The 27,401-nt window shown below is 57.2% G+C and overlaps 5 protein-coding genes across 7 annotated transcripts; 2 read left to right on the forward strand and 3 right to left on the reverse strand.

The window, feature by feature from the left end:
* Positions 1-399: 399 nt before the first annotated feature.
* On the reverse strand, positions 400-2,190 carry PTX4 (pentraxin 4). The gene is given in 3 exon segments (XM_066198455.1): positions 400-1,644; positions 1,770-1,928; positions 1,930-2,190. Coding segments are annotated over 3 exon segments (1,635 nt in total). The 5' UTR covers positions 2,170-2,190; the 3' UTR covers positions 400-408.
* Positions 2,191-2,409: 219 nt separating this feature from the next.
* ECI1 (enoyl-CoA delta isomerase 1) lies at positions 2,410-8,423 on the forward strand. Its single transcript, XM_066198310.1, has 7 exons — positions 2,410-2,491; positions 2,757-2,903; positions 3,857-3,984; positions 4,551-4,697; positions 5,572-5,693; positions 6,378-6,556; positions 7,928-8,423. Exons 1-7 carry the CDS (start codon positions 2,452-2,454, stop codon positions 8,092-8,094), a joined length of 930 nt encoding a protein of 309 aa, XP_066054407.1. The 5' UTR covers positions 2,410-2,451; the 3' UTR covers positions 8,095-8,423.
* Positions 8,424-8,511: 88 nt separating this feature from the next.
* On the reverse strand, positions 8,512-11,819 carry LOC136297790 (deoxyribonuclease-1-like 2). Its single transcript, XM_066198006.1, has 8 exons — positions 11,673-11,819; positions 11,277-11,365; positions 10,212-10,295; positions 9,995-10,095; positions 9,808-9,920; positions 9,437-9,591; positions 9,230-9,326; positions 8,512-8,711 (listed from the first exon to the last, which is right to left on the reverse strand). Exons 1-8 carry the CDS (start codon positions 11,817-11,819, stop codon positions 8,661-8,663), a joined length of 837 nt encoding a protein of 278 aa, XP_066054103.1. The 3' UTR covers positions 8,512-8,660.
* Positions 11,820-13,330: 1,511 nt separating this feature from the next.
* Positions 13,331-17,717, reverse strand: LOC136297779 (deoxyribonuclease-1-like). Of its 3 annotated transcripts, none has more exons than XM_066197985.1 (9): positions 17,706-17,717; positions 16,379-16,562; positions 15,825-15,913; positions 15,583-15,666; positions 15,343-15,458; positions 14,467-14,579; positions 14,050-14,207; positions 13,857-13,953; positions 13,331-13,559 (listed from the first exon to the last, which is right to left on the reverse strand). In XM_066197985.1, exons 2-9 carry the CDS (start codon positions 16,523-16,525, stop codon positions 13,506-13,508), a joined length of 858 nt encoding a protein of 285 aa, XP_066054082.1. In that variant the 5' UTR covers positions 16,526-16,562; positions 17,706-17,717; the 3' UTR covers positions 13,331-13,505. The 3 variants fall into 3 exon arrangements, with proteins under 3 accessions (XP_066054082.1, XP_066054080.1, XP_066054081.1); XM_066197983.1 differs by having other exon boundaries at positions 14,467-14,582; XM_066197984.1 differs by having other exon boundaries at positions 14,467-14,582; positions 16,379-16,526; positions 17,706-17,716.
* Positions 17,718-19,198: 1,481 nt separating this feature from the next.
* INTS15 (integrator complex subunit 15) lies at positions 19,199-27,072 on the forward strand. Its single transcript, XM_066198279.1, has 6 exons — positions 19,199-19,436; positions 20,309-20,530; positions 21,815-21,980; positions 23,616-24,143; positions 25,765-25,804; positions 26,374-27,072. The coding sequence occupies exons 1-6, from the start codon at positions 19,245-19,247 to the stop codon at positions 26,543-26,545; spliced, it is 1,320 nt and encodes a 439-aa protein (XP_066054376.1). The 5' UTR covers positions 19,199-19,244; the 3' UTR covers positions 26,546-27,072.
* Positions 27,073-27,401: the final 329 nt, after the last annotated feature.

Below are 27,401 nucleotides of genomic sequence, written 5' to 3' on the forward strand. Positions count from 1 at the left end.
CCGGTCACGAGCTGTCCCGTGCTCCGCTTCCCCAGCTCTGACTCAGGGGCAGGGAACAAGCAGCGTTACCCGCCCCGGCTGCCCGTGCTGAGCAGCTCCTGCCCGGCCGTGAGCGGCACCGAGGGTTACAGTGAATGAGCAGGACAGAAGAAAATTAGGTTTCTTTATTGTTCGGAGCATTTTAATAACCACGGGCTGCACATCCTCTAGGAGCAAGCGACCTCTGACTTCGGTCCCACCTCTGCCGTACCGGCTGCCAAAACCCCTTTCCCTTTCCGCAGCCCCCTCCCGTGGTGCCGGTCCCGGTGAGTGTCCCATCACCCTGGGAAGATCCAGCTCATGTCGGGAGCGGCACCATGAGCCAGCCGTGACCGCTGGTAGCCGGCACCATTCCCGCTGTCAGCCTCGTCAAAGGCAGCGCTGGAGGCAGGGACACGCCACCCTCCGCACGCCGCCCTGCAGGGAGGCATCGGCCAGCGTGAGGAGGGGGCCACGGGGCATCCCCCGCCCGGTCGCCATTCTGGCCACCTCCCCGGGCAGGAGAGCCCGTCTCCAGAGACCGAAGCCACCCAGGTGACCCACAAAAGCTTCTGCAGTGCCTAAGTCCATGTTGGGGCCGTCCTGCCCCCCGCCCAGCGCCAGCGAGCCACCCGCGGGAATTTCATAGCCCTGCTGGAAGCCGGAGCCGGCAGCCAGCAGCCTCCTGTCCACGTAGAAGCGGTACTGGCCCTGGCCGGAGGACCAGGTGAGGCACAGGTGGTGCCATTTGCCATCCAGGAGCGGCACCACCGGGAGCTCCCGAAATTTCCCGTCCCCTACGATGAAACGTGCAGAGCCAGGGCGTTCCCCACTGTGGCCACGCACGGCCAGCTCGCTGTGCCCGTCCCCGGTGGCGTAGGAGAGGAGAACACCGAGGCGAGGGGCTGCGGTGGCCAGCCAGGCACAGAGTGACATCGCCCGCAGCCCCCGGTGTGGCCCCAGCCCCAGGACGGCCCTTTGCTCAGCGGAGGTGTTGGGGAAGAGCAGGACGGCACCGGTCCGACAGGCGGGGGGGCCGTAACCACCCTCTCCCGGCTGCTGGGGGGCCGGGGGCTGCTCCTGGAGGACCGCGGTGACGGAGGGGAGCGCCGGTGCCATGGTCTGCGGTCCTGGTGCTGCATCACGAGGGGGCTCCTCATCCGCTCCGGGCGCTCCACCGGGCCCGGCATCAGCCGGCAACCAGTGCCCCTCCTCCCTCCGGAGCTGCTGCCACCGCCTAGTCTTCGGGCGGCGAGGGCTCGGGTTGCTGCGGACAGCCTGGCCCGGTGGCTGCTGCTCCAGCTGGCTGCCCCGGCTCCGGACAGTGTCCGGCAGACCGTGCGGTTTGGTGCCGGCCTCCACCAGTGCAGACGGTGGGTGGGTGAGCAGGCCGTGTGGTGGGCTCAGGGCACCCACTGTCCCCTCCAGCCTCTTCAGCCTGCGGCGCAGCCGTCGGCCGGCGGTGGCCAGGCGGGTCAGCTCGGCACCCAGGGCGGCCCGGGCAGCGTCGGCCGCCTCCGCCTGCTCCGCCAGCGCCTGGAAACGTCCATCGATGTTGTAGGAGATGTTGTAGTTGCTGGCGATGCTCTGGAGATGGTTCCGTGTCACTTCCTGGAGCCGGAGAAACTGCAGGGGAGTGGGATGATGTGGGGTGAACCTTTGCTCCCTTGCCGGGTCCCTGCCCAACCTAAAGTGCTGAGTGTCCCCCTGCACAGGCCGGGCAGCACCCCTTCCCCGCCCCGGGCACCCACCTGCTCCTCCAGGCGCCGCAGCCGCAGGAGCAGGGGGCCGGGGCGGGCTGGGGGCCCCGGTGCCCGGGTCAGGCCGCCCTGCAGGGCGGCAGCGAGGATCAGGCAGAGGGGCAGTGCCATCCCCGCCATCCCGCAGCCGAATGCTTTCTGCCTGCACGGCGAGGCCGGCCCCGGCCCCCGTGGTGTCCCCCCGGACAGCCTCCACCATGATGAGATCCGCAGCCACCGCTGGCACGGCCCAGCACCGGGGCTCCCAGCGCCGAGGCCCCGCGCCAGCGCTCTGCGGGGGCGGCTGGCCCCGGCCCAGAGCTCCCGGGGCTCCGGCGTCCCGCGGCAGGGGCCGGGCCGGGGATATTCGGCTGTGAGGTGGAGAAAGTTGTGTGGGGGACCCTGGGCACATGGTTGGATGCAGGACAGCGGGGACAGGCCCAGGAGCGCAGGCAGGACAGGACAGGGCAGGGCAGGGCAGGTCGGACGGAGCGGGCAGCGCCGGCAGGGCAGGGCGATGCGGCAGGGCCACCACGAGGGGGCAGCACGTGCGCTCCGCAGGGCCGCTAGTGGGCGGAGTTTTCGGACTCTGGGCGGGGCTTCAAGGCGGCGCAGCGGGACCCCGCCCTTTTCTAAGCCCCGCCCCTCATGCCCCGCCCCAAGCAGCGCCCCGTACCCTTGAGCCGGGCACAATATGGCGGCTGCGACGCTCGCCCGCCGGATCGGCCGCTCAGGTGCGCCCGGACCCTGCCCCGACCGCTCCTTGCGGCGGGCTCGGCGTGTCCCCCAGCCCCCGCTGCCTCTCTGTGCCCCTCCCTTGCCGCCAGGGTACCCCTTACCGTCAGGGTGTTTCACGTGTCCCCCTGCCCTGCGTTGGGGTGTATTCTCCCTAGATTGGCTCCCCATGTCCCGCCCTGGCCGTGCGGAGCGGTTTTGGGGAGCGCACCCCACACCTGTGGGGCTGTGCTCTTCCCGTCCTTACCTGTCTGTGTCCCCCAGGTGTGCTGCCCCTCTGCTGCCGCCCCCCAGCGTGGGACAGGGCCCCCCGGCCGCCCCCCGGGCCCCTGCAGCCCCCCGGAATCCCGCTCGCCCCGTGCCGCTCCTTCAGCAACAACAAGATCCAGGTGGAGCTGGACGAGAGCTCAGGTACGGCGTGTGGCACCTCTGCGGTGTCACCCTCAACCCACGGGCACTGTGGGGCACAGGGTCCCTTCCACCCGTGTCCCACGGCGTGTGTGGCTCTGGGCATGGAAAGTCACCAAAGATGTTGCAGCTGCTTGGGAGCCTCAGGGAGAAGTGTTTGGGGTTGGAAGTCTCACCAGTTGTGGGCTCTTCAGATGGTTGGTGCTATAGGCAAATCGTGGCTGTCATTGTCCCCTGCCTGTGAATTGTCCCCTCTCTGAGGGTCCCTGGTGTGGGCACCTGGTAGAGTGGCAGTGCTCCGTCAGGGAAGAGCTGTTGGGAGTTTGTGTGACCTGGCTACCAGGAATAGCTGTCATGGGGTCCCATCCCTGCACTTAACAAACATTCCTCTTGTGGCTTCCCAGGTCCTGCTTCCAGGTGCCTGGGTGTGTCCTCGTGCTGTTCCCGGGTGGGCATGGCTGCAGCACCCGGGCTAAGCGCTCAGAGAGGACCTTTTGGGTAGGGCAGTGCAGTTTGGGCAGGGGCAAGGGCTCAGAGCCCTTCCCATGGTGCTGACAGGCTCCAGCAGGTGTGTGACCCCCAGGACACAGGCTGTTTGCTGTGACAGAAACTGCAGGCTCGACCTTTCCCCTTGAGAAGGGACCTTCTGGGCACTGTGACCCGGAAGGTGGCTGGGCTTTGGGACACGGGGAGTGCCACCACGCATGGCCTGGTCTGTGCTCCAGGTCCACCTACCCGCTGAGTGACCCTGGCTTGTGGGTGGATCTGGGCAAAGGCAGGACTTTGTGCTCGGCTCTGCTGCTCTGGAAGCTTTTAAATAGCCAGCAGTGCTGTTGAGTGGGAGTGGGAAGACATTGTTTGGTGAGGGAAACAGGGAGGTGGGTGAAGCTCCCCTGGGCAGGGCAGTGTGGGCTGCTGTGTTGGGGGTCTGACGTCCCTGTGTTTACCCTGCACAGGTGTTGCCATGATGAAATTGAAGAGTCCCCCGGTCAACAGCCTCAGCCTGGAGCTCCTCACAGAGTTTGCCATAAGCCTGGAGAAGCTGGAGAACAACCGGGCCTGCCGGGGTGTGATCATCACCTCTGCAAGTGTTTGCTCCTGTTTGGGTCACTGGCACAGGAGGGTCCCCAGGCACCTTGGATTGGCTCTGGGAGGAGGGCAGGGGGCTCTTGGAAGGGCCATGATCTTTCTTCGGTGCCTTTTTCTAGCAGAAGAATGACAACCAAGTGTTGTGCTTTGTCAGGAAAATCCAATCTGCTTATCTGCCTACCTGACACATCCTGTGACGTCTCCTGGCTCACCCACAGGGAGCTGCTGGGAGATGCCAGTGCTGATTTTCAGATGTGGTGTGGGGACAAGGTGGTGCCTGGGAATGGGACAGGACAGGTTTTGTGCTGTGTGGCTGATGTACTCACATGGGGACCCTGACAATGAGAAATTGTGTTGCAAGCAGAGATCCAGCACTGCAGGCCATGGTAATGGGATAATCCAGGCTGTGGGAGCACCAGGGAGATATTTTTAGAACCGCAAAAGACCCTGATTTATATCACATAGTCATCACTTTCCCTTCCCTCAAGCTGCCAGGCTGAGAGCTAAAGGGTCCTTCCTTCTCTGTGACTCTCAGTGACATCTGTCTTTTCCCAATTCCAGGCTGTCCCCAAAATATTCTCATCTGGCCTGGACATCACTGAGATGTGTGGGAAGAGCATGGAGCACTACACCGAGTTCTGGAGAGCCGTGCAGGAGGTGTGGCTGCGGCTCTACGGCTCCAGCATGGTGACAGTGGCTGCAGTCAATGTACGTCCTTTGGGCTTGCCTTCCTCAGGGTGGGATTGTCACCTGCTGCAGCTGCTTTGGACTGTGTGGGCAGGGACAACTGAAATCCAGGCTGCAATTCATCCAGGGATGTACCTGTTGGGGTGTTCGGGTGAAATTCATGACTCTCAGTTCTGTGGGCTGTGGGAAGGTATGGAGGCGTGGGCTGCTGCAGGCTCTGTGTAAGCTGCAGGCACTGCTGGGTTACAGCAGCATTTCAGCATTTCCAGCAGGTTTTCCTTCTCCAGCCGGGGTCTTGGCCAGCAGGGAAGTGCTGCTGGAGTCTCCATGTCCGTGGATGGGTCATTACAGTTTTGGTGTCTTGTTTTCATTTTCCAGGGCGGTGCTGCCCTGGCAGCTCACGGTGGTGTCTGTCCACAGCCCCCCATTGAAGGCACTTGGGTTTCCTCTCAGGCATCCTGTGCGGGGCTGAGCAGCACTGAGCCGTGGAAAAGATGGTCACAAATGGAAGGGAAATCTTCCCTGTGAGGGGGGTGAGGCCCTAGAACACGTTGCCCAGAGACACTGAGGCTGCTCCATCCCTGGAAGTGTCTGAGGCCAGGCTGGATGGAGCTGATCTGAGCAACCTGATCTAGTGGAAGGTGTCCCTGCCTGTAGCAGGGAGCTTGGAATGAAATGGGCTTTAAGGTGCCTTCCAACCCAAATCCTCCTGTGATTCTGTGAAACCCTGATAAACATCAGGAATCTTCTTTAGGACTGTATTGAATCAGGTGATCAGAAATTTGGGGGACATCTGCTCTGTCTTCCTGGTGTCTTCCATGCTCTGGAGTGATCAGCAAGACTGGGGGGTGTTTGTAACCATGTCCTGGACTCACTCTGTCCTTCTCTCTGCCAGGGGTCCAGCCCAGCTGGGGGCTGCCTTGTCGCCCTGTCGTGTGACTACAGGATCATGGCAGAGAACCCCAAATTCAGCATCGGCCTGAACGAAGCCCAGCTGGGCATTGTGGCTCCCTTCTGGTAGGCCAGTGCCTCCCACTTCTAGAATCACGTGTAGGTCTCTAGAAAGAATTCATCTTCAAGGATGAACACTAGTTCAGCTGGTCACGGCGGTGTGGTTTATGTGTCAGGGGTCAGGTATTTGCAGCTGCAGGAGATGACACCTCATTTCTGTCCTGTCCTGCCCTGCATGTATCTGAAAAGCTTTCAGGCTGGTGCAGGATATGAGGACATTCTGCAGCAAAGACCTCAGTTCTGGCCCTGCAATTAACTCCAGAACTAGTGCTGGGAGATCTCATGGGTCAGGCTCAGTCTGGGAGTAGGCTTTTCTCGGGGTACACACTGTGTACCTGCAAAGTCCTGTGGTGTGGAGATCTCTGAAAGCAGAGGGGCACAAAGATACTGACACGCAGGCCCTTGTTTGCCCTAGGAATGTATAAAAGTACAGTTGAGACGGAGCTTTCAGTCACAGCAAGTGGGTGCCCACAGGCACTGAGAGTAAAAAGAACAACTTTCATGCAGAGGAGAGGGAACTCTCTTGGGGCACTACCAAATATGGCTCTTCTCACACCATTTTCCCATCGTGATTGAGCCCACAGCTGCTGTTCTGAGCACCAAACCTGAGGAGTGGGACCAGGGTGCTGTCAGCTCTTGATGTCTGGGTGAGCTGCCCCTGAGCCTGGCTTTCCCTCCCGTCCCTTGCAGGTTTAAGGACACGTTTGTGAATGTTGTGGGACACCGAATTGCCGAACGCTCCCTCCAGCTGGGCTCCCTCCACCCTGCACCTGAGGCCCACAAGTTGGGCCTCGTGGACGAGCTGGTGCCAGAGGAGAAGCTCATGGAGAAGGCTGCAGCTGTCATGGCACAGTGGCTGGCCCTTCCTGGTAAGCCTCTGGGAGAAGCGGAGGGGACCTGGTCTGAGTGGGAGGCGTAGATGGCAGGGCTGGTGCCTGGGAGCTGTGTGACAGTTTCCACTAAAAGGGGAGGTGTGGATGGCTGGGAGGTAGGAAAGCTCAGCCCAGCGGTCCTCACAGCCTTGGGCTAACGGAGAGGGACACTGGGCTAACGGAGAGGGACACTGTGCTAACGTTCAGGGACGTGGCTCCAGCTCAGCTCCTCCCGCCAGCCCTGCTGAGTCAGTCTGGAGGTGTCTGAGCCCCACAGACAAACTGAATCCTCTGTCAGTGGAGGTGTTAGCCCAGGAAAGCTGCCGTGGAGCTGAGGGAACAGGCTGGGTGAGAGCCCCTGGGTGGCTGCCAGGCTGCTTTTGTGGTCTGAATCAACTCTTGGCACTCTGGGAGGCAGTGATGGGGGTGTGGATGAGGACAGGCAGACAGCACAGGCAGTGTGTTTTTCGGCTGCTCTGTGACTGCAGCACGAGGTTCCTGGGCTGGGAGAGGGCTCTCCACAGATCTGAGCTGTCCCAGCCCCATGTCCCTCTACTCCTTGCTATCCTAGTGTTAGAGTGACACCTCACCCTCCAGACTGGGGAGCATGTCTCAGCTGTGCCCTCTCCTGACTTCCAGGAGGTCCTGTGCAGATCCTTCCCGTAAATCACAACTGTCTGGGTGGAGGTGGCTTCAGCACTCGGGTGCTGGAGCTATTCAGGATTCCCAGTGTGTGGTTCGAGGGCGTCAGTCCCCATTTCATTGTCACTAAGTGGGTGAATAAAACATCTGTGCAGCAGATGTGCTGCCACATCACTGCTGCCCTGTGGGGGTATGAGCAGATGTGTGCTCAAGGCCTCAGTCAGTCCCACCAGCCTCTGCTGCCCCAGCAGCATCCACATATCCCTGTGGAATGGCACAAGCCCAGGGATGAGCTTGGAAATCTTGCTGGCTTTTGTACAGTGTGGTTGGCAGGAGCAGGTGTCTTGCAGGGATTGAAGGGAATGGTTCAGGGGAGCTTAGAGCCGCTGCAGCTTCAAATAAGAAGCAATTTTTTTTGGTTACTGGTGTGTATTGGAGGTGGATATTGGGCTCTGGAGGGCACAGAGAGAAGGAGGTACACAACTTTTTGTCGTCTTTTCCAGTAGATCAGTCATTTCCCCACTGAGCAGTACAACCATATTTTATTGTATGAGAATTTATCCAGTTCAGCTCCCAGCTGGTGGGTTTTTCTTACCCCTTTCCCTGCTGCTTTCAAGAGCACTTTGCTGTGTGATCCCTCCCCATTAGACCTTCATTTGGTGGCGTTGAGAGCTGGTCAGGGGTGAGGTGAGGGCATGTTCCTCATCCTTGCTGTCCACTCTGCAGACCACGCCCGCCAGCTCACCAAGACCATGATGAGGAAGGCAGTGGTGGACCGCCTGGTAGCTCACCGGGAGGAGGACATCAAGAACTTCATCAGTTTTGTCTCAAAAGAGTCCATCCAGAAGTCCCTTCGCATGTACATGGAGATGCTGAAGAAGAAGAAGAGCTGAGGATCCAGCTGGTCCCTGGGAGGTCGAGTCACCCTCTGCAGTAGCTGTTGGTCTCACAGCGAAGCCACCTGCAGTGCCAGCAATCGGTGACGTGCCACCTGCTCCCACGGCCGCCCCAGCTGCCCCTTCCCTTTGTGCCTGTAGAGTGCCTGACACCACTGCTGCCTTCCCCAAGGGCAGGGAGAGCCCACTCAGCCCCCGAGGAATGGACAGGGACAGGGTCTCAACATGCTGTGGCCTGAGCCCGACGGTCTTTGGATGTCCTCCCTCCTGTCCAACAGTTAATTGTGAAATGAGGTTTGTCAATAAATCTTCAATGAGGTAGGAGATGGATGCTTTGTTCCATGGCTTGTCTGTGGTCACAGTGTCCTGGCTGGTGGCCTGTCCCCAGGCTCTGGTTCATGGTGGGCTGGGGAGTCTGGGCACAGCCAGCTGCCATCCTTCTCCAGACTGGGATGTGGGGCAGCCCATGCACAGGACTTGTGGATGAGGCTGGGTGGAGCACCTTCATGGGGATTGGTGGTGGAAGCTGGAGCTGGATCCTGGTCTGTGGCTGCAGGAGAAGCTCAGGCCGCCAGCTTCACCTCGACCGGGTAATGGTCACTGACTGCCAGGGCCTGGAGGAGGAGGACAAGAGGTGGGAGATGTTCAGTGATCCACTCACCCCTCACTGTGCTGCTGGGGCTGGCAGGGCAGTCAATTGCTCTGCCAGAACCTTCTGCCTGCTGGAGGGGGCACACTGTCCCCAGCCCCAAGACACTCAACACACAAGGCTCCAGTTTTGGCACCTCTCATGGAGAGGTGCCCAGGTGTGGCTTTGGGTGGGTGGGCACTGGCAGAGGGCCACCTGCCCTCCAAGCCCCTGTGTCTCATCTGGGGGCTCTGTGCCAGTGATGGGTGGTTGAAGGTTGGCTTGGGTTACCCCATACCTTTAGTCCTGCCCATGGAAGACTGTAAAAACCCCTGTACATCTCTTCCCGATAGGGACAGGCAGTGACCGAAAATCCCCTGTGCTGTTTCCACCCTTGGGTCCCTTGTCACCCTGAGCCCCTTGAAGAGACAAGGGCAGCCCTGCAGCCTGGGCCAGCTCAGCTTTGGTGCCTGCTAGAGCCCCAAATGTGTGATCCTGGCTCACCTCCTCCTGGTCCAACTGGAAATCACTCTGGAAATTGTAGATGCCAGCTGAGTTGGACACGATGCTTCTCTTCAGCTTGTTGCCACACACCACGATCCTGCAGGGGCGATGTGAGTGGATGGTGGGTGCTACTGCCCCTGCTGGCAGTGCAGGGCAGGCAGGGGGGTGCCAGGGAAGGGACAGGGGTGCCGTGGTGGCGGTGCTCACCTGTCATAGGCACAGTCTGACTTGCCCACGGTGGTGTCGGCGCTGTCGGGGATCAGCCACTTGAAGACGTCGCTGGTGCGCAGGCGGATGGAGGCCCAGTCGCCTGGCTGGACGTAGGAGCAGTCAGCGTTGAAGTCCCCCAGGAACATCATGTTCTGCAGGGGAGATGGGAGGCTTGTGGTGTGGGTGGTGGGCTGTTCCTGCCAGCAGCCCCACCAGGGACCTCCCTGTCACAGGGCAGGAACGGGGTTCCCACCCACCACTCCTGCTCCAGCTGCACTCGCCTCGGAGCAGGGTCCCAGCGTGGGTCAAACAGTCCCTGGGGCTCAGTGCCCAACCTCAGTGCCCCCCCCAGGGCTGGTGACACTCACATCAGTCCCCCACTTGTTGATGATGGCCAGGTAGACATCGTAGAGCGCATCAATCTCAGCAACAGCATCGTGTGGGGCTGAGTGCAGGGGCACCAGCACAAACTCCTTCACCTCTGCCAGGGAAGAGGGATGTCAGCCCCACGGCCACCCCATGCCACAACCCATGGCCACTTGTTCCCCCACTTACTGGCACTGGGTGCTGAGACCCTCAGGACGAATGGCTCCCGACTGAAGACATCCTGGGGGTCCTCATATTGATAGGTGTCCACCACAGACACAACATCTGTCCTGTGGGAACAAAAGGATGGTAACCCTGGGACTTGGCACAGCCCCTGTGTCTCCTCCGTGGTGCTGGTGGCCCTGCAGTGCCACGGCACAGGCAGCAGCACTGCCAGCCCCATTACCTGTAGATAAACAGGTACATCTCCTTGTAGTTCTCTCGTCCCAGGGGGCCACTGATCTCATAGTCGTATGGGGATGTGGATGCACTGCAGAGATACAAAGGCAGGACAGTGATGTGGCTGGGACCATCCTGGACTGGCTTTGGCATGTCCAGGAGCTGGGTGGCCCCAGGGTTTGCAGCAGCTGGTCCTGCTCTACAGTCCCCGTGGGTCACTGAGCCCTGGTTGGGGGTGACATGAGGTGTAGCAGCTCTGAAGTCCCCAGTGCCTCTCCCCCTGGTGGCTCCTTGGGCGCAGCATGACATGGGGCAGCTCCTGCCACCCTTTCTCTGCAGGGACATTCCTCACCTTCATTTGCAGCAGAGCTAAATTAGGTCAGTGAGCAGCCTGGGGCTCTGCAGCACCCAGCGTCACCCTCCCTGCCCTGGCTGCTTTGTGGCTGTGCTGGAGGGGACACGGAAGGGGCGAGGACACGGGCTGGGTGCACCTGCTCAGAAGCACTAGCTGCCTTTTGACACGGCAGCAGCGGCTTCCGCATGGTCCTGAGCCGTGCCCTCTCCCAAAACAGGGTCAGCACCCAGCTGGTGGAGAGGCTGCCACCCTGCTGTGGTCAGCTTTAGCCCACCCCAGCAGCCCCTTTTCCTCCTAGGGTGCCAGAACCACCCCCCTCAAAGCATCATGCATCACTGGGTCCATGCAGGGGTCCCCCTGCCACTCACAGGGTCTTGGGATGCAAGGTCTGCCTGTCCCTTCCTCCCCTTCTCTTGCTTCTGCCCTGTCCTGTTGGATTTTGGAGACAGAGCTTGCCTGTAGTTCCTTTCCATCCTGCATGTTCTAGTGAGCTTACAGCTTTCAGAAGGGATTTGTATCACTTGTATCCCCATTCCCTACACTGGGTTATTCCCAGTGTTGTTTTCAGTGTCTCCCCCTTGCCCCAGCATGTTTCTCCTATTCTTCTTTCCAAAAATAAACTCTGTTGATGGACACCTTTTTTGGTTTCCGCTTACTGCTGAGGCAGCTTGGCTTTCCCTGCTGGTGCTGCCATCCCAATCCCAGCCCTTCTTCTACCTGTTGAGCTGCTCCATGAGCTCAGTGACGGCGCTGAGGTCGGAGTCGCGCACCTCCTGCACCAGCACCACGTCGTAGCGGCGCAGGACCTGCCAGCCAAGAGGGACAGCTCAGGGCCAGTCTCCCACCCATCTCCCAGCCAGGTACATGGTTCTGGCTTCAGCACCATGGGCACTTGCATGTCCCTTGGTGCCAGGGCAGATGTCCCCAGAGAGGGCTCAGGGAGGGACTGTGGGTTGTGCCTGACACCCCACCAAGCCTTCATCCACCGAGGCCATCCCCAGCACTGCAATGCCATCCCATCCTCAGCCGCATCCCCATGTCCCTGGCACAGGAGCCGTGTTGGGGTCTGTCCCAGCACACAGCCCATCCCCACAGTGCGCTGGCTGCACTCACGTTGATGATGATCTCTGCCACTTCCTTGTTGGACATCTTGGTGTCACCGAAGGCCTGGATGTTGAAGGCACCGATGCGCAGCATGGCAGCGGCTGGGCTTAGGAGAGCCACAGCCAGCAGGGACAATTCCAGTGTCACAGTCCTCATTCTTCCAGGATTGATGCTTGGTCACAGGGATGCAGGGATGGGAGATGAATTTGGAACTCTATTTGGGTTTGAGGTAGAGGAAAAACATGTAGATCCTTCCAAAGTCCTGGTGTGTGACAGTGTGTCATGGTGGGCAGAGCAGGCTGCAGAGCTGGTGTGGGCAGTGTGCCAGCTCACCAGTCCCAGAAGAAGATAAATCCTGTCCCACTGCTGTGAGTCTGCCTCTTCCAGCTCCAGGGATTACCCTGCTCCACTCCCCCACCAGGATGTCTTCACTGCCCACCAGCCCCATCCACCACTGCCAGCATTCCGGGCACCCCAGGCTTGTTCACATCCTTAAAACTTCACCACAGCCCCCACTGCTGGGGGAAGGAGCGGCTCCCAGTTCATCCCAGTCCTACCTGGTTGCCAGCTGAAGGCGCTGAGCCCGGATCCGTCCTTACCTTGCTGAATGCGCAGCACCTCTGCCCTCCCGGCAGCAGGATGGGCGGTTTTATTCCCAGCGGAGGTGCCGGCAAAGCAGGATGAGTCGGACACCCCCGTGGGGGTTTTGGCATAACTTTGAGCTCCTTCCCACATTGGGAAACCAAAAATCCCACAGGGCGACAGGGTGGGGCCAGCCCAGCCATCCCTGTGCTGACACAGCAAAGGACAGACAGGGAGACTTGGAAATGCTGGGGCATCCCTGTGGGACTGGGTGGGTATGTGGGACTTGGGGGGCTGCCATCTGGGGTGGCACCTGGATCACAGAGTGGGCATGGTGGCCAGGCAGGAGGTGAAGGGCGCTGGCGTAATTAGAGGGAAGATGGTGTAATTAGAGGGAAGAGAAGGAAATGGCCGGTGTCTGGGTCAGGCAGGTGAGCACCACCAGCCACGGCAAGAGGGGATGGCTTCAAACCCCTGTAGCAGCCCCAGTGTCACCCAGAATAGCCCCACTGGTGACCCAAAGTAGCCCCAGGAGGGCTGGCATTCCCCATGCCAGTCCATGGCATCACCATGGCCCATGGCATCACCCCGGGGATCACAACGGAGCAGCTGGCTCTGACGGCTGCTCTTGCCAGGACTTGCCAGACTCTCATGTGCACCACCAGGTTTTGCATCCTCACACCCAGTCTCGGGATGAGTCCTGTGTCCCTCGGTCCCTGTGTCGGCACCGAAACCCCCTGGGAAGCACCAAACCCCCGGGAGCTGACTCACGTCCTCCCCGCACCCTCGCTGTCAGCGCCCTGTCAGCAGCCCCGCAGCCAGGCAGGCTCTGTCAGGACGTGAGCATCCTGCGGAACAGCATCCTGCATCTTGGAAAGCCTGGAGCCCCCCAGGCCCTTCCCTGAGTCCTGGCATTTGCCACCATCAGCTGAGAGGGAAGCAGCGCTCACTGCCCCATGGGTCCAGGTCTCTTGATGGCAGGAGGTCCCCCAGCCCTGGGGACCTTTCTGGCTCTCTGGCAGCAGGCTGAGGGGCTGGGGCACCACGGGTTACTGGGGAGACTGAAGGGACCTCCTTTCCAGAGATGCAGAGGCAGGAAAAAAGCTCATTTTTAATGGAAGCAGAAAGCATAACTCTTCCACAAGAGCCCAAGAACTCCTTGTAGAGACAGTGGACAGCTTGGCTGGCACCAGTGGCACGTGGGTTCCCACGAGGGATGTGTGATGAAGTGTCCTGGTAGCAACTGGTGTGGGGACAGGCTCACTGGGCTTTCAGAGTCACCTCCACGGGGAAATGGTCGCTGACAGCCAAAGCCTGCATGTGGGGGAGAGCAGAGTCACCCTGACCAGAGTCAACTCATAAACCATGAGCTCATCTGGACCCACTGCCACTGTCATGGCTGGCTGGGACCCCAAGGCTCCCCTCCAACCCTCAAAATTTAGACCATATCCCAAAATGCTCAATCTGGAGGGTCGATTTGTTATAACAGCTGGGGTCAGGCCGTCCTTAGGTGCACCCTTGGGAGCAGGGAGCCCTCCCACGCTCCCAGGAGCTATAGTGGGGCAGATCCCAATGCTGGTGGACTTGTGCCCCACCCAGCCCCTCACTCACGTCCTTGATCTGGAGGTGGAATTTCTTGTCGAAGTTGTTGACGGTGGCGGAGCCAGGTACAATGTCTCGGCGCAGGGCGGTGCCGCAGGCGACAATGCTGCCGAGGCATCCCGGGGGTGTCAGTGCCCGTCACTCCTCCCCACGCCAGCCCCCCACACCAGCCCCCGATGCCAGCCCCTGGCACGGCTCCCACCGGTCGTAGGCGCAGTCGGTGGTGTCGGCCACGGTGGTGTCGGCGCTGTCGGGGATGAGCCACTCGCAGGCGCTGAGGGAGCGCAGGCGGATGGACGGCCACTGGGAACTGGTCACGTAGGAGCAGTCAGCGTTGAAATCACCCAGAAGGATTATGTCCTGCAGAGCAGAGCACTTGTGTCCCTGCTCACGCACCTGACAGGGCAGCAAAGGCTCCCTAAAATCTTAAGGGGTGGCTACAAATCCCCCTGAGGTGACCCAGTGTGCAGGGACGAGCCCCCAGTAACGGCAGGAGGGCCATCCAGCAGCTCCCTGGTGGGGTGGCACCTGCTCTGATGGGTACGAGAGGCCTCCCGTGGGACGTGTTCATCCCACCTGGCTGCCCTGGGGAGGAGCCAAGTTCCCCAACGCTGCTTACTTTAATCCCCCACTTGTTGATGACATCAGTGTAGACATCGTAGAGTGCATCGATCTCCTGTGCTGCATGGCTGGGCTCGGAATGCAGAGGCACCAACACAAACTCCTGTACCTCTGCTGGACAGCTGACCATCAGCCCCTGGCTTGGGTGCAGCCCCTGAGCAGGGAACCCCAGGAAACCACCCCAGGCCAAGCCCCAGCTACTGGCCAGGAAAATTTGAAGGGAAAGGGTGTGTTGAGTTTGGTGCTCTGCCTGTCCCTCAGACTGGAAATTCCAGTGGGGAGCTGCATGTCTTGGTGCATTGTTTGGGGTTTGCTGCTTTTTTCCCACTAGCATTTCCAAGCCAATATGGTTTTGGGCAGGAGATGGGATCGTGTGTGTGCCCTGAGGAGGTTCTCAGGAGGTGGAGGTGATGGCATGGGGTAGGCAGTGGAACAAAGTGGGAAATGGGACATGATGGGAGACAGAAGGGATGGGGAATGACAGGTGATAGATGGTGCATGGTGGGAGATAGCACCCAGCCAGAGGAAGCAGGTGGTGGGATATGGCACAAGATGGGAGGTAGCACATAATGGGATGCAGGACATCCCTGAAACAGCTGGAGAATGTGAGATGGCACACAACTGGAGAGAACTCCTGGTGGGAGATGACAGGTGATGGAAGGGGATTGGTAGGAGCTGGGACATGGTGGACAGCAGGCATTGCTGGCTGTGCTGGCCGGGGACATAGCACCCCTGGGCATCCATGGGTGGGACCCTGCTGGAAGCTTGCAACCCCCCTATATTTGGCAGGCACAGAGCACAGATCTGGGCTGAGCCCTGCATGGAGGGGACCCCGTGCCAGTTCTGGGCATCCCCCAACGTCGGCTCTGCTCACGTGTGGTGGGTGAGGAGAACTTCACAATGAAGGGCTCCCTGCTGAAGGAGTCGTTCCCACAGGCTTCGCAGCCATCATCATAGTAGTAGCTTCCCAGCACAGAGACCATGTCTGACCTGAGGGAGGAGAGCAGGGCAGCCCCCAACACTGCTCCTGCCGCAGCCAGGGCCCCCAAAGGTACTCATCCCCTTTGGGGGCTGCTGGGGAGGGCAGCAGGTGATGCCTGGCAGCATCCCTTACCTGTAGACGAAGAGGTACTGCTCCTTGTAGCTGGTCCGACCCAGAGGGATGCTGACCAAAAAGCTGTATGGGTGCCCCCCAGCACTGGGAGCAAGTGGAGAGGAGGGTGAGAGGAGGCTCCTGGTGCTTCCCAGCTTCCATCAGGCTCTCTCCAGCTGAGCCAGAGGTGCCCTGGCATGGCTGAGCATGGCCATCTCAGAATCCCCTTTGCAGTCACTCCCACACCAAGCCTTTGGGGTCACCTGTTGAGCTGTTCCATGAGGTCATTGACAGCACTCAGGTCGGCATCCCGGACCTCCTGCACCAGAATGATGTCGTACTCCAACAGAATCTGGGGGGAGAAGCTCAGAGCTGCTCTCCCCTGGTCAGGAGCTGCTCTGGGGGGCAGCCCTGGTTGCCTATTCAGGGCTGCAAAGGCTCCCAGGCTGGCAGTGGGAGGGCAGCAGGGATCCCAGGGCCAGGGAGGGGACTCCTGGCTTGGAGGGGCTCTGTCTGTCCACCACCCACCAACCTAGCAGCTGCTCCAAGGGCAGCATCAAATGTCACCCAGCCTTGATTGGGGACCAGCAAGAGTGGAGATGGCCTGAGGTGGGAGATGGTGATGGGGGAAGAGCAGATGGGTGGGTAGATGAAGGCTTGGACCTATGGATAGATGGGTGGATGGGTGGATGGGTGGATGGATGGATGGATGGATGGATGGATGGATGGATGGAGGAAGCAGGTGTCCCACTGCCCAATCTGGTTGCATCCCAAAGAGCAGAGCATGTCCATGCCTGCTCCTCTTCCCCCCACTCACAGAGACGATGATATTTGCGACAGTCTGGTTGGACATCTTGGTGTCCCCAAACGCTTTGATGTTGAAGGCGCCGACCTTCAGCGTGGTGCCCACGTGCAGCAGCAGAGCTGCGACCAGCAGCGACAACACCAGCCTCGAGGCTGCCATCCTGTGCAGAGTTGCAGGAGGGGCTCAGCCCTCCTGCCTGGGAGAGGGATTTGGGACAGACAACAGGGATGACCAGGGTATTCCCACTGGCCATACTGGTTTTACTGGGAAGCATCTGTTTTCTGGTGAACCATCAGGATGCAGGGATTGTACACCTCTGTTGCATGGGGCCTCATTCTACCTGTCCCTCCTGGAAGGAGGCCAGATCACTCACAAGGCTGGAGCGGAAAATTCCCTGGCAAACATGTGAATGCCATTTCATGGTGACACAGAGCAGTCACTTCCTCGTTCCTCATGAGGAAGAGCTCAGCCTGGACACCTCTTCTGGCCTGGGATTGGTGACAGTGGCCGGGGACCCCAAAATCCCTTGGCTTGTGCCTCTCCTACCTTTCCCTGGATCAGCAGCAGAGACCCCGAAGACCCTACAGCAGTTGTCCTGGTACAGAGCAAGGGACGGATCCTCCATAACACCCCTCCCCACCTTCCTCACTACCTGTAGCATCCTCACCTGGGGTAACCTGCCCCTCCTCTGCCCCCCATCCCCCAGCAGTGCCCCTGCCCCATCCTCACCCAGGCTGGCTTCCTCAGGACCCTCTGCAAAGGCAGTGCTGCAGCTCCTACCCACAGGGGAAGGTATTTGGGGAGTATTTCCTGTGGCACTCAGCTGCCTGGGGTAATATTTCACCAGTATGTGGGATCTGAGCCCTGAGCCCTGCCCAAGCCTGGGCTCCTGAATGCTTGAACTCACCCAGAGCCTGATAGGATGGGCAAACCCTCCAGCTTTTGGCACACCAAATCTCAGCCTGAGAAAAGATTTGCTGGTCCCAGACTCACTTTTCCTTCTGGGGCAGCTGCTCTAGTTGAACCCTCACTTTTCCCACTTGCACTAGCTGCAAACTTCCCTCTAACACCACAGTCCCTTCAGCTGATAATGCAGCGATTTGGCAATGCCATGATTTGGTCATGTCAAAAATCCCCCAAAACCCCATAAATCCTCCCCACTCCTGGAGAGCACAGCAGCCTCGGAATCTCCCAGGCAGAGGCACCTACAAGGGGCATATTCATCCCTGAGCTCACCCAGGTTTGGCCAAGCAGAGCATTGTGGTAAAATAGAGTTGGAGGAGGTGACACTCAAGGGGAGCTCCTGGGGGGTGTGGGAAGGGAGGGGAGCAGGACCTACCTTTGGTGTCGTCCAAGGATTCTGGAAGGGGAAGGATCTGCACCTGCATTTATGGAGAGGGACACTCTCTCCTTGCCAAGTGGTTGCCCAGCCAAAGATCATGTGAGGCCTCAGGCTCCATATGGCATTTTTCACAGAAGCAAAGGTCTGCTCAGTGAAAAAAGAAAGAACCCTTTCAGCCTCTGCCAATGCTTCCCATCACAGGTAAGGCCGAGAAGGGATTAAAATGCCAACAAGAGCTCAGCAAGGTGGAATGAATCTCAGAGACCTTCTGTGGAGATCAGCAGCTTCCCAATACGAGGCATGGGCAGCTCTCACTCATCACCAGATACAAATTCTCTTTAAAAGTGTTTATTTCAGCAACATGAATCATTCCCATCCAGCACCCCACATTTCCAACAAGCTGTGAGTGTACTGGAGCCAGCAGGAGCCCATCCCAGTGTGGCCTTTGGGTGCAAAGCCAAAAGTCCCAAAAAAATGACATATCCCTGCCATGGAGCCCATCTCCAGACCCTCCCCAGGAGGTGACCTGGCTCAGGCCCCGTCCCTGGGAGGGCCATGCAGTGCAGGGGGTGGCAGCCCTCCACCCCACCCACTCCCACAGCTCCCACAGCCCTGGCCCCGCGGCCTTGGCTGATGTCCGGGCACTCCAAAGGCAGCTGCCGTGTTTCCCAGGAGAGCCCCTGCAGTGTGCAGTGATCCTCAGGGGGCCGGGGGGCCCTGGCAGCCCCTCCCCTGGAGCCAAGCGCCCTGCAGAGAAGGGGTGAACCCCACAGTGGGATCAGGGCTGGGCCTAGACCCCCCCAAAAGGCTTCCCAGGTTGAATCCAGGGGCGGGTTTCCCCAGCCATGGTCAATCCCTCTTCAGATCAGGAACCCCCCCAGGGGCCAGACCCAGTACCAAGACCCTCCTGAGCCAAGGACCCGCCAGATCCTGTCTCACCCAGGCTAAGACCCCCTCAAGACAGAGTCCCAGGCCTTAACACCACTTCTGGGCCAAGACTTCATAAAGACCAGCCCCCTTTCATGCCAAGACCCCCGGGGCTCGACCACCCTCAGGGCCAATACTCCCCCCAAGGCTAAGTCCCAGGGCCAAGACCCCCCCAGGGCCAGTTCTCTCCCAGGTCAAGAGTCCCTGAGTCAGCCCAAGGACCAGCCCCCAGGGCCGATATCCCGCCGTGTCCAGAGCCCTCCAGGCTGAGACCCCGTGACTCAACCCCAGCACCAGGGGCGAAGATCCCTCCAGGACCAAGACCCCCTCAGGGCCAGGCCCCTCCCGAGGTTGAGGCCCGTTGTCTCAGGCCCTCAGGACAAGCTCCCCGCCCTGTCGGGGTCCCCCACCCCGAGTCCCCCGTGCCCATCCCCGCTTCCTTCCCGGCCGAGCCCCCCGACCCCCGCGGGCGGGCCCGCCAGGGGGCGCTACCGGCGGCGGCGGCGCGTGAGCGTTTTTGTCCCGGCCGGGCCGCCGTAGCGCCCGCCCGCCCGCGCCGCCGAGCGGAGGCCGCGCCGAGCGGGGCCGGGGCCGGAGCGGGCCGGGGCCATGAGCGACATCCGGCACTCGCTGCTGCGGCGGGACGCGCTGAGCGCCGCCAAGGAGGTGCTCTACCACCTGGACATCTACTTCAGCAGCCAGCTGCAGAACGCGCCGCTGCCGCTCGTGGACAAGGGCCCCACCGATCTGCTCGAGGAGTTCCTCTTCCAGGTCCCCAAGGAGCGCGGCGCGCCGCCCAAGGTGCGGCACGGACAGCCCGGCGGGGCGGGACGGGCCCGGGAGGCGTGCGGGGACACGGCCCCACGAGTGGGGATGGAGGGCAGGCCCCAGGAGTTCGGGACGGGATCCCTGCTGGAGCCTGAGGCCTCGGAACAGGACAGGCTCCCTCCGGCGCGGGCTGCTGCTGGAGGCTGAGCGCTCAGATGGACGGGGCTGGGTCCCTGAGGCCCTGCTGCTGGAGGCTGAGCGCTCAGATGGACGGGGCTGGGTCCCTGAGGCCCTGCTGCTGGAGGCTGAGGCCCCAAGAGTCCCTGGGGTGCTGGTGACAGGTTTTTTGGCAGGGAGGGAACTGGTGGCAATCCCTGATGGCTTGGCCGGGATTCAGGACCTCGAGGCGCTGGGGACTGCCCACAGCCCCCGAGTGCTGCAGCTCGGCCCTACCAAGGATTTTAGGGGGCCTCAGAGAGGAGCAGTCAGAAACCACAGCTGCTGGTGGCTATTGGGGGCCGTGGCCCTGCAGCCCTCAGTGCTGCTGAGTCCAGCTCTGCCCCGCAGCTGCACAGCAGTGTCCTCAGTGCTGTTATTTGCAGAAGAAGGAAATATTTCCCCCCCAGCAATGTCAGTCTCATCTTTCAGTTGGTGGGCAGCATTTGCAGGTGCAGCAAGTATCAGCCTTGGATATCCAGGTGTTCAGATGAAACCTGGAGCTTTTCAGTGTCAGCAGATAAGTGCAGTGGGGGTTCAGGAAGCTTGAATGTGTGTGCTGTGCATAAAGATTGATCCCTCAGCCCAAAGGGAAGCTCTGAGCCTTTACTGTTCCTGTCTTTTCACTTGGTTCGTGCTCCTTCAAGGGGCTCAGTGCATTTTACAGCTTTGCTTTTGTTTTCTTGCAGAGACTGACCCCACTTCAGGAACTTCAGCTCCTTGAGATCATGTGCAATTATTTCCAGGAGCAGACCAAGGATTCAGTCCGGCAGGTCATCTTCTCATCTCTCTTCAGCCCCCAGGGGAACAAAGCAGATGACAGCAGGATGGCTTTGCTGGGGAAGCTGGTTTCCATGGCAGTGGCTGTCTGCAGGGTTCCTGTGCTGGAGTGTGCTGCCTTCTGGCTGCAGGTACAGCTCCTGTGCAGGCAGGGATGCCTTGGGGAAGTGTCCAGGGTGGGCACAGCTGGTCACAGTCAGCTGCTCCTCCCTGGCAGTTTCAGCTGCCCCCATGTCTGTGCTCATGTCCGTTCCTGTGCTCTGGCATCAGGGAGAGCTTTGCCAGTCCATTCATGTGCTGCACTGGAAGAAAAACATTGTTTGGTTTTTTTTTTTTACTGTCAGTGAAAGTTTCAATAATCTCCCCCAAACTCTGCATATTGAAAGGACTCAGTGCAGGGTCTGGCTAACACAGGGAACAAACCTTGGCAGTTATGGTCATGTTGCCTGAAGAAGCTGACTCTGGAGTTTGGGAAATAAACCCTTCCCCATGTGCAGGTTTGTGTGTGGAAGAAGAAAACCCGTGTCTCGAAAACTGGGCACAAAATACTTGTGTCTATCTTCTATGAATGCAGTAGGTTGGGGATCTCCTCTGTCTGCTCCTTTCCCGCTGAGGTTCCCCAGTGTGGGCTTTGGGAAGTGCACCTTTGTTCCTGCTGCCCTTGTGGGATGTGCAGAAGTCACAGTTGGCACAGGGGCAGGAGCAGGAAGGCTGTGCTGGGTGGGAAGGTGGGAGGAGGCAGACCTGTTTCCTTGGGGTCCCTTTTCTCCCACATGGTGAGCTTTTGGGGGGGCAGGATGGGATATTAGCTGGAGAGCAGGAGAAGATGTATTTTTAGTTCAGATGGCAGCTTTTAAGTCACGTGAGGATTCCACAGAATATTTTCCACATTATAAATATCAGGCATGGCAACTGAACCAGTTGAACTTCAGACCTGTGTTAGAATCATGGAATCACAGGACGGTTTGTGATGGAAGGGACTTTAAAGCTCATCCCATTCCACTCTCTGCCATGGGCAGGGACACCTTCCACTGTCCCAGGTTGCTCCAAGCCCTGTCCAGTGTGGCCTTGAACACTTCCAGGCCAGGTTGTAGATGCCACAGCTTCTCTGAACAATTTGTGCTAGGGCCTCACCACCCTCACAGGGAAGAAATGTTGCTGAAGTAGTAAAAAAAAACAAAACCCTCCAAGTCAAAATACTGGTCTAAAAGGTTTCAATTTTAAGCCACAGGTACTGTAAACTCAAAACATCACCATCTGTTTTAATATTGCAATACAGTGATTTCATTTCTGTGAGAGTGGGTGTTTTGATGTGCTGAGAGAGAGCAGCCACAGTGCCATGTGGGGGAGGGACACAGCCCCTGGAGCAGGCTGTGACAGGTGTCACTGGTGTCCCCTGTGTGCTGTCCCTGCAGCGGACCCCAGCCGTGTTCTGTGTGAGGCTGGCACGAGCCCTGGTCGATGACTACTGCAACCTGGTGCCAGGCTCCATCCAGACCCTGAAGCAGATCTTCACTGCCAGCCCTCGCTTCTGCTGCCAGTTCATTACATCAGTCACAGCACTCTATGACCTCTCTTCAGGTAAGTGTTTTCCAGCTGTGTCTTTTTGAGTAAGAGGTACAGAGTAATGCACCGTGAATTGACTGTTGCAAGAGGTTTAACTGCTGGAATCCTGAAGAGGAGTTACCGTGTAATTATTGCCAGAAGCTGCTCAGGGGTGTGGCTCTTGCCTCATCTGGCACAGGCGTGAGAATAAAAATAACCTCTCTATGGCTGACTTAGAATTCCAGCATGGTTTGGGTTGGAATGGACCTTAAAGCTCATCTTCTTCCACCCCCTGCCCTGGGCAGGGACACCTTCCACTAGACCAGGTTGCTCCAAGTCCTGTCCAGCCTGGCCTTGGACACTTCCAGGGATTTGGAGTCCACAGCCTCTCTGGGAAACAAGGGAGAGTCTTTGCTGGAGAAGCAGCCATGAACATCTGACACAAAGGGCGTTGTCCTCCACAGAGGGCAAAGGACATGGGACTGTGTTGACTGAGCAGCTCTGGGAGTGAAAGTTGATCTGTCAGGGCTGCCTGTCAGTCTGATCCCTTCCAAAAGGGGGAGAAACAAGTTCTGAATGTTGGCAAGCTGGAGCAGGATTTCTGTGGAGCCGTGGTGAGAAACACAACAACGTAACTCCAGTGCACTCTTTAACTGTGTGTGTGACCTGCCACACTTGTAGGTGTCTAAAACAAGATTGATTTATCTCTACTCAGCCACAGAAAGCTCAAGGTGGACCAGAGGACAACCATACACCAAGTACCAACACTACTTATAATCCAGAAAAGCAAATGCTACAATTGATAAAGGAAATGCTTTGCAAACTCTTCTCCAAATAAACAGCTTGGCATTACTGAGAGTGAAAGAGAGGCTTAGCCTTTATGTTGTTTTTATGAAGTATTTAGTAGAGCTCAGGGCATGTTTTATATCCCATCATCAGGTCAGAAGACACGTCAGAAAGGAAATAACTTGAGTCACAGGAAGTAATTTTTTAATTCCTCAGTTTATTTGAGATGTTTTTGGTGACACAAGAAAAGGGAGCTTGCTCTTCCAATCCAGCACTCCCCCTGTGACAGGATGATGTGTCAGGGTTTCTCTTGTCTGTAGTCAAGTTCATGACTGTCTTTCACTTCTCACCTGAAGCTTTACATAATCTTATAATCCTTTACCTGTTGTGTGATTGTGTTGTTGCATTGTGTTTTTCCACAAGACATGTTTGTTTAGGTAAGTAAGTATTAAAAGCAATGAGTTAATTTATTGGCACTTCCTTATCTTCACCCAACAAGTTTTTCCTATTTCCCTTGCCCATTGTACTTCCTGTGGCAAGGGATAAATGGAGACTGAAATTAGGGAAAAAACGAGCAGATGATGGGTGGCAAAGGAGAAAACCACGGAAGATGCTTTTCTGGGAAGGGGAATAAACATCAGTGTTTGGTGGTGTCTTTGGAATAGGTGGGGAAGATGAAGGTGACAGGAACATAGTTGTGTCTTCCCTGGAACAAACTACCTTTGGTGTCTTGGGCAAAACAGCAGAGTTGGAGAGGTTCTGAAATTGTAATTGGGACAGTGTAGGATGGTTGTGTGTGTGAGAGAGACTAATTAGAGCCCAAATTAAAGTCCTGTGCTTCAGTGCAAGGCTCAGCTTCCCCAACAATAACTTTCCTCTCTCCAGATGACCTCATCCCTCCCTCGGATCTGCTGGAGCTGATTGTCTCCTGGATCTTTGAGGACCCTCGGCTGATCCTCATCACCTTCCTGAACACTCCCATTGCAGCCAACCTGCCCATGGGGTTCCTGGAGCTCACCCCGCTGACGGGGCTGATCCGCTGGTGTGTCAAGGCTCCCCTGGCCTACAAAAGGAAGAAGAAAGCCTCTCTCTCCAATGGACATGCTCCCAACAAAATTGCCAAGGACTCGACTTCAGGAGAAGACAGGGATTGCCACCAGCTGTATTCCAAGCTGCACCTGAGTGTCCTGCAGGTTCTTATGATGCTCCAGGGGCATTTAACAGAGAAAAACCTTTATGGGCGCCTGGGGCTGGTACCCTTTGACCACGTGGTTCCTCTGGTGGAGGACATTAACAGACTGTCTGATGAACTCAATCCTCTCAACGCATCCAAAGAGATTGAACTTGCTCTGGACAGGCTGGCTCAGGCTTTGCAGGTGGCCATGGCATCAGGAGCTCTCCTGTGCACCAGAGGTGAGTTGTCTGTGGGGCTGGCAGTGACCTGGCATGGGATTCTTCTCCTCCAGGGTGCAAAAGTTGTAAGAGGCAATTTTGGGGTGAGGGGAGTAAAGATCGAGGTGTTCACAGCATAATTAGTAGTTTGCCCATCTTAGAAAGTGGTAGTGCACAAAATACTTCAGAAAAAAATAGCTGGATGGAGAATAAGAAACGAGAGATCACTGCTGTGGGTGAGTCAGGCATTGCTTTGCAGAGCTGGGGGCTGATTTACAGCCCTGCACTGTGCACCAGGGGGTTCTACCTGGGTGCCTGGCATGGGGACACTTTGTTCCCCTCAGAATCACCTGCAGCTATTTAAAAAGCACTGTTTGATTTTGCTCCAGTTTGAGTTCTCTGAGCTTGCCTGCTGGAGGAGAGGCCATGAAGCACATAAACCCCGGTGGGTGCACTAGACAAAGAATTTGAAAAGCAAATAATACTTCAAGTGAAACTTCTGGGACTTCAGCTCACCTGTAATGAGACCCCATTACAGTGTGTCCAAATTCAGTTAAACACACTAAGAAAAGGGCTGCTAACATGGCTTTTGTCTGGCTTTCCTGTCTCCAAAGCCAGTTCTTTGCAAAAGACATGCAGAGAGATAAAAGGGAAGTGGCCCAACACCGGGCAGGGTCAGCCACACAGACTCTTTTCTTGTTATATTCTCTTGAAAATGGGCAATTTTAGGGTATAGCAGAAGGCTTGAAGTTCTCCAACAGCTGGGACATTTAGTGCAGACCCCAGCTGCAGAGAGTGGCCTCTGCCTATGCAGGGATCTGGTGCTTTTGTCCTGGCTGAACCAGTGCTGCTGGTCAAATTTCAATGTTCTTCCTCCTGATCTTTTGTAAAGTAACTCTGAGTGTTGTAAGAACAAGCAGAAATTGGAGGGTTTTGTTATGAGGGCTGATTTCAGCTGTGTTTGTTCTTAGCTGGAATATTCTGAGCACTTGCTCTTTCTGTGGAAGGTAATTCAGTGTAAGGGGCTGCTAAAATACCAGATATTTCAGTATTTTGGGGCTGTGTTTATCTACAAAGGCAGGAGTTTGTTCTCAAGCTATTCCTGAAAAATGGGATATGTTGGTAAATTCCTTGGTTCTAGCTATTCTGCTTTAGCAGAAGTTTGGAGACGGTAAAAAAGTGCAATTTCTAGTTGATAGGTTCCAGCAAAAAGAAACCAAACCCATTTTCTACAGTAGCAGTGGTTAAAAATCCCCAAACCAGTACAAAACGGGTACTGGGCAGGGTCAGACCTTGTACTTCCTGTGCCTCAGTTACTTCTTGTTGATGTATTGGTACTGCGCAATCCATCCTCAGGCTTGTCTGTCTTAAATGTCAAACATGCAATAAAGGGGCTGCTGGGGAAAGTTGGTGAAAGGGAGAAACATTTTCTCTCCTATCCAAGTTTTGGGCCTGAGAGGGGGATTCTGGATCTCCTGCTGACTGATGATGGTGACGGATTACTGATCATTCAGTAATCAGTAATTATTCTCTAAAATTAATGATTATTCTGTAATCTGACCTTCCTAGAAAGGACAGCAGAGAGGAAAACCACTCTTAATTTCTGCTTTATCCTTATTGTTAATCCTGTGTCCTCTTTCAGATGACTTGAGGACTGTGTGCTCCAGGCTACCACATAACAAGTAAGAGACTTTTTGCAGCTCTGTTGGCTTTGATGCATGTTCCAAGACACTCAAGGGCTGCTGAGACAAAATCTCCTCTAAAAATCTGTCATAATGGAATTTGCCCTTTATTCACGTGCACTTTAGCACAAGGATGAAAGTGACACAGTTCTGGGTGCTTTTTCCCTGGATTCCTGACAGCAAGGGGCTTCAGTGCTCCTACCTGTAGGTGATCTTGCCCAACCTGTGTTATAACAAAGACACAGGAAAGGGAAATGAAATTCCAGCAAGGAACCTGCCCCTAAATTGTCCCATCTCTTAATTCCCTACTGGTTTTACCTGACTCATAAGCTCAATTGCTTCTTGCCTTTTTGAAAAAAGAGCAGAGCTTAAAATTAAAGGGGGGAAAAGGGAAAAAAAAAAAAAGGAGGAAAAAGGGAAAAAAAAGTCTTCTGGAAGCTTTAAAGAACAGAACTGTGTCACTGTTCTCTTGGCTCTCAGCAGCGCTGCGAGTTGGATGTGTATTGTCCTTAGGGCCATGACAAAAGCTCCTCTAATAATCTCCCTCCTGTCTGAATTTCTTCCCACAGCCTGCTCCAGCTGGTGATCTCAGGTCCAGTGCAGCAGCCGACCCACGGGGCTCTGCCCCCAGGATTTTACCCCCACATCCACACGCCCCCGCTGGGCTACCCCGCGCTGCCCGCGCACCCCGTGCAGACCTTCATGCCGGGCATGCCGTTCCCTTACCGGCCCATCCGCTAGCCTGCCCCGTGTCCCGGCCTCCCCGGGGCTGGGGGAGCCTCATGACACACCCCGAACCCCTGGGAACCGCCTTGTCCTCCTGGAGCAGAGCTGAGCCTGGCCCCGCCCGGGGCTCGGCCCTCGGGCGGCGGTGGGCTGGGATGGGGGACGCTGGTGCTGATCACAGGGACAAAAGGAGGGGATGGGAACAGGCACCATCAATTCCAAACCTCTGCAGTGTGTGGGAATGGTTTTGCTCCAAGGGTATGATACTCCTCAATCGCCTTTTGCAGCAGCCCTGGGCTGTTTACAGCGTGGTGAGCCCGGCTGCCCCGGCTGTGGGAGGGCCGGAAGGGAAGGCCTTGTGTGATTTTTTTCCAAGCTGTCCCACTCCAGCCCGCTTGTTTCTTTGTAAATGTTTGTATCTATAGCTACAGAGTATGTGTACACTGTATATTTTTGGAAGGCAAACGTTTGTTTCGGAAGCACAAGGTAGGGTAAAGCAGCACTTCCTATTAAAGGAAACAGTTTAAGAAGCATAAAACAAATCTGCTGCTTTCTTTTTTCGAACAATTAGAAGAGTCAGAACAATTTCAAACAATTGGATTATTCTCTTTCCGGTGATTAGAAGGTCCAACTTGTCAGGCCTGTGTTGGGGTGGGGACAAAACCCATCTGTGGCTGCAGTGTCCCATCGATCTCCCTGCTGGGGAATTGCCCTGTACACACCTCAGGCAGTGCTTCTGGAAACTTTGGGATGAGATCTGGAGTGTTTTGTTCATGCTGGTTGGAAAATGGCCAAAGGTTGGCAGCGCTGTGCTGGCCAGCCCTGAGTGCAGCACGGGGAATGCATGGAATCATCCTGGGAAGGGCAGCAG

The sequence above is a fragment of the Chamaea fasciata genome, unplaced genomic scaffold, assembly GCF_029207755.1.
Source record: "Chamaea fasciata isolate MVZ Bird 193981 ecotype frontalis unplaced genomic scaffold, bChaFas1.0.hap1 SCAF_16, whole genome shotgun sequence".
Classification (NCBI taxonomy): domain Eukaryota; kingdom Metazoa; phylum Chordata; class Aves; order Passeriformes; family Sylviidae; genus Chamaea; species Chamaea fasciata.

Coding starts and splice junctions, on each gene's coding strand:
- ECI1 (XM_066198310.1), top strand. CDS start 2,452: ATGGCGGCTGCGACGCTCGCCCGCCGGATCGGCCGCTCAG. Junction 2,904..3,856: donor GGAGCTGGACGAGAGCTCAG/GTACGGCGTGTG, acceptor TACCCTGCACAG/GTGTTGCCATGATGAAATTG. Junction 5,694..6,377: donor GGCATTGTGGCTCCCTTCTG/GTAGGCCAGTGC, acceptor CGTCCCTTGCAG/GTTTAAGGACACGTTTGTGA.
- LOC136297790 (XM_066198006.1), bottom strand. CDS start 11,819: ATGAGGACTGTGACACTGGAATTGTCCCTGCTGGCTGTGGCTCTCCTA. Junction 11,366..11,672: donor TGGCAGAGATCATCATCAAC/GTGAGTGCAGCC, acceptor CTTGGCTGGCAG/GTCCTGCGCCGCTACGACGT. Junction 9,921..9,994: donor GGTCTCAGCACCCAGTGCCA/GTAAGTGGGGGA, acceptor CTTCCCTGGCAG/AGGTGAAGGAGTTTGTGCTG.
- LOC136297779 (XM_066197983.1), bottom strand. CDS start 16,525: ATGGCAGCCTCGAGGCTGGTGTTGTCGCTGCTGGTCGCAGCTCTGCTG. Junction 14,583..15,342: donor GTTCTCCTCACCCACCACAC/GTGAGCAGAGCC, acceptor TCAGCTGTCCAG/CAGAGGTACAGGAGTTTGTG. Junction 13,560..13,856: donor TCCACCTCCAGATCAAGGAC/GTGAGTGAGGGG, acceptor CCCCACATGCAG/GCTTTGGCTGTCAGCGACCA.
- INTS15 (XM_066198279.1), top strand. CDS start 19,245: ATGAGCGACATCCGGCACTCGCTGCTGCGGCGGGACGCGCTGAGCGCC. Junction 21,981..23,615: donor ACTCTATGACCTCTCTTCAG/GTAAGTGTTTTC, acceptor TCCTCTCTCCAG/ATGACCTCATCCCTCCCTCG. Junction 25,805..26,373: donor TCCAGGCTACCACATAACAA/GTAAGAGACTTT, acceptor TTCTTCCCACAG/CCTGCTCCAGCTGGTGATCT.